Here is a 3,715-nt window from a genome sequence, read left to right on the forward strand (position 1 = left end):
GGGTAGAAGATATTTTTTATGATTGAAATGAAGTAGAATATTTTTCGACTATAATCAAATTTTAATCAGTACTATTTATACACATTCTTTTATAAAATTGATGAAAGAAATTTTGATATCAGACATTAATAAAATATTTAGCATTGTGTTTGGGAGGACAATTATAATAAACGGTATTTTCTTCATGTATAATTTCGCCATCCCAATAAATAAAAAGCTCTAACTTTTGGGGTAGAAGATATTTTTTATGATTGAAATGAAGAAAAATAGAAGACTAAAGATGTTGAAGGTGCTATGTTGAATGTCCTTAAATAGAGTTTCGAGGAGATTTCAGAATAAAAAAATAAAAATACATAATGTAATAATTTTTTTTATGATATGTCAAATCCATATAATTGTACGACAAACACTGCAAAAGTTTCATAAACCTTCAGAACGTGAAAAATAGTTCTCTTTGTAAAACATAATTTTTTCTTCCACTTTATAAAGTGTAAGAAAAAAATTCACTTTACAAAGTGTAAGAAAAACTTATACTTTATAAAGCGTAGTAAATTGTTCTGTTATATATTAAAATAAATACGTTATGAGACTAATAGAAAACGTTTAGAATATTAGATAAAGTGGAGTTTTTTTCCCACTAAACCTATTTTAGTTACTTTAAAAATACTGACTTATTTTGGTCATTTTTATCTTTTTATGACTTATATAAGTCAGTTAAGAAAATTTTTGTGGCAAGTCATTAAATTTTATTTTGTATTAATAAAACTACTTAGCTATGGTCTACCGTACAAGACTATATGATAACTTTACTAAGCTAACTTGGTTCTTTTGAGATATTAACTCAAACTTTAATAGTACATTGGTTTGGTGTCCTGTACTTAAATGTGCAGATTGTGGGCTGAACTTCACCTCATCTCCTTACAAACCAACCGGTGAATGCATTGCTATCGATCAAGAAATGATAAATGAATGGGACAGTTTCCCCACCACAAGATGCTGCCAAAATGCCCTCAACTTCTTCTCTCATGCATTAGCTAATCAAGCAATTCAACAAGGGAACCTCTTCCTCCATCGCGATCAATGGGGACGTTGCGCCTCTGGATCCTTTAAGCACCAGCCCTCTGTTTCCATCAGTAAATGTGGACTTGATCACCTCTATCAAGAAAGCAGCCGATGCTCTACCCTTTCTTTGACAAGTGTTGTGCAGAATCAGAATTTTAAGAATGTCTGGTATAACTGTTCACGTTTTAATTCCTCTAACTTCGACGATGCTTGTAGAGATTGCACAAGTGCCATCAAATCTACGAGGGATCATTTCCTTGATCAGTTAAACGCGAAAGATAATGGAACTGAGAGAGCTATATGTCTTGTGGCTGTTGTCATTTCAGCTGCTACCACAAAATTAAATGATCCTTCTTTAGTCGACGATTTCTTCAGATGTTTGCCAGGGCTGAATACTTTAGGTGAGGAAATTAATGACACTAGTTTTATCTTCTAATTGCAATGTTTACTAATGTCTTTCTTTGTACAGATAAGTCAAGTGAACATTATATTAAAATCAGATGTAAGTATGAGATTTTTTAAAAATAAGGTAATACTAATTGTTTCACAATGTTATTCTAATTAATTTACTGAAAAAGTGCAGATTCTTTAGCGAAAGCATTGGTTGCAATAGTTTTAGCAACATTTGGGATGATGATGGTGATCTTTCTAGTTAAGTATGTAACAAGAAACGCTATGGCTGGACGAAAGCTTCTTCGTTCAAAACCAAAGATGTTCCCTTCTTGTCCAGGGCTATATACTTTCTCGAAAGCTGAGATTGAGAACGCGATAAATTATGGAGATGAGAAGAAATTCCTGGGACGCGGTAGTGCAGGGCAAGTTTTCAAAGGGGTTCTTCCTAGTGGACAAGTAGTTGCTATCAAGCAGATATATAGAAGTAATACGTCAGATTCTTTCAGTAGAGAACTCGAGAATCTTTCCAGAGTCAGACATCCTAATCTTGTTTGCCTCTTTGGGTGTTGCATTGAAGACGGTGAACAATATTTAGTCTACGAGTATTGCTCTGCTGGAAATCTAGCTCAACATCTTCTGAGTAAGTAGAGTAGAGTAATTTTTCAAAATCGATCGTTTTCACCCTCTTAATGTTACTAATAAACGTGTTAAATTATTTTTAGGGAAAGACATGGTCCTAAGTTGGGAACAAAGGGTAAAAATCTTAAGAGATTGTGCACTTGCATTGAGGTATCTCCACAGCTACATAGATGGATTCATTGTTCATAGAGATATTAAGGTATCAGCTACTAAATCATTTCTCTTGAATTGTATTTCTTATGATAATATTTATATTTACTTTCTTTTTTTGTGAATTATGACGTGTGCAGCTTACAAATATCCTCTTAACAGAGGATCTGGATGCAAAGCTATCAGATTTTGGACTGGCAAAGATGTTGGGAATGGAAGAGAGCAAAGTGTTTACAGATGTACGAGGGACGATAGGTTATATGGATCCAGAATATATGAGTAACGCGAAATTGACGTGTGCAAGTGACATTTACAGTTTTGGTATAGTAGCTTTACAGGTTCTTTCTGGCCAGAAAGTGATTGAACTTGATTTGGATGCCAGAGACCAACTAACAAGAAAAGTATGTTCTGACTAGCTCATCATTCTAAGCTTATAGTAAAAATTAGCAGTGATAATTAACTAAAGCTAATGTTAATTAGGCAAAGGATGTGAGCATGGGTAAACGGGGACTAAAAGACTTCGAGGACCCGAGGCTAAAAGGTGAAGTGAACAGTGTGGATTTTGAGTCCATACTTCAAATTGCAGTGCTTTGTGTTGCCAAATCAAGCAAAGGTCGTCCAACTATTGACGTTGTCGTTGAGGAGATTGAAAAAGTATTGAAAAACACATTGTCCGACAAGGTATGTAAAAAACACATTTACAATATATTAAACACACTTTTTGAAAGTTAGTTCTAACTTCTAACTTGTCTTTCCATTTTAGAAAGCCGCGGAGCAAAGTGCATCAGCTGCATTATGGAGATCCCATTCAGTTGGTCATGTCATCCCTGTCTGAAACAAGACGTCGAAGTATTTTTGTTTTTGAATGCTTAATTATTCTGTTGGGAGAAACTCTTGTTATCTTCCAGCTTATTTTTTTTAAACATTTTTTTGATCGATGGATGTGCAGCTACCAAAGCTGTTTCCTGTTTGTGAAACCACAATTTGGTTCTTAAGAACATTTGTGATTTGTTGTATTATGGTGGTGTAAGTTTATGATAAGAATGATCCAATGTTGTTGTGTCTTGTACATAAACACTCTTGATTCTTGACTATCTAGGACTCATCTTCTTATACATTTAGAATTTTGTTTACTATGTATTTATTGTTTGTCTATTAGTCTAGGACACCAATGTCTATAAATATACCCATTTTTGTGTTTAGTAAAACAAGAAAGCCCTTGTATATTTTTATATCTTCTTCTTCTTCTTCTTCTTGAGTCTTTTGTCAAGATTTAATGTGGTATTAATTAGAGCCTATGGCTTCTTCGTCGAGAATGTCTTCTTCTTCCAACTTCTTCTCCAAACCCCTGAAACCATGCTCTTTACTCAATCAAATTGACATCTAAAAACTAACTATTATGGAGAACACAACTAGTACTGTTTCTTCGGGGGTATATATAGGGCCTCATCGATGTATCAAGAAATTTTTC

General features: G+C 33.8%; 1 protein-coding gene across 1 annotated transcript; it reads left to right on the top strand.

The window, feature by feature from the left end:
* Positions 1–775: 775 nt before the first annotated feature.
* On the top strand, positions 776–3,079 carry LOC107016837 (probable serine/threonine-protein kinase PBL28). Its single transcript, XM_027916601.1, has 7 exons — positions 776–785; positions 891–1,463; positions 1,646–2,095; positions 2,178–2,293; positions 2,385–2,645; positions 2,725–2,925; positions 3,008–3,079. The coding sequence occupies exons 1-7, from the start codon at positions 776–778 to the stop codon at positions 3,077–3,079; spliced, it is 1,683 nt and encodes a 560-aa protein (XP_027772402.1).
* The last annotated feature ends 636 nt before the right edge of the window (positions 3,080–3,715 follow it).

The sequence above is a fragment of the Solanum pennellii genome, chromosome 4, assembly GCF_001406875.1.
Source record: "Solanum pennellii chromosome 4, SPENNV200".
NCBI lineage: Eukaryota > Viridiplantae > Streptophyta > Magnoliopsida > Solanales > Solanaceae > Solanum > Solanum pennellii.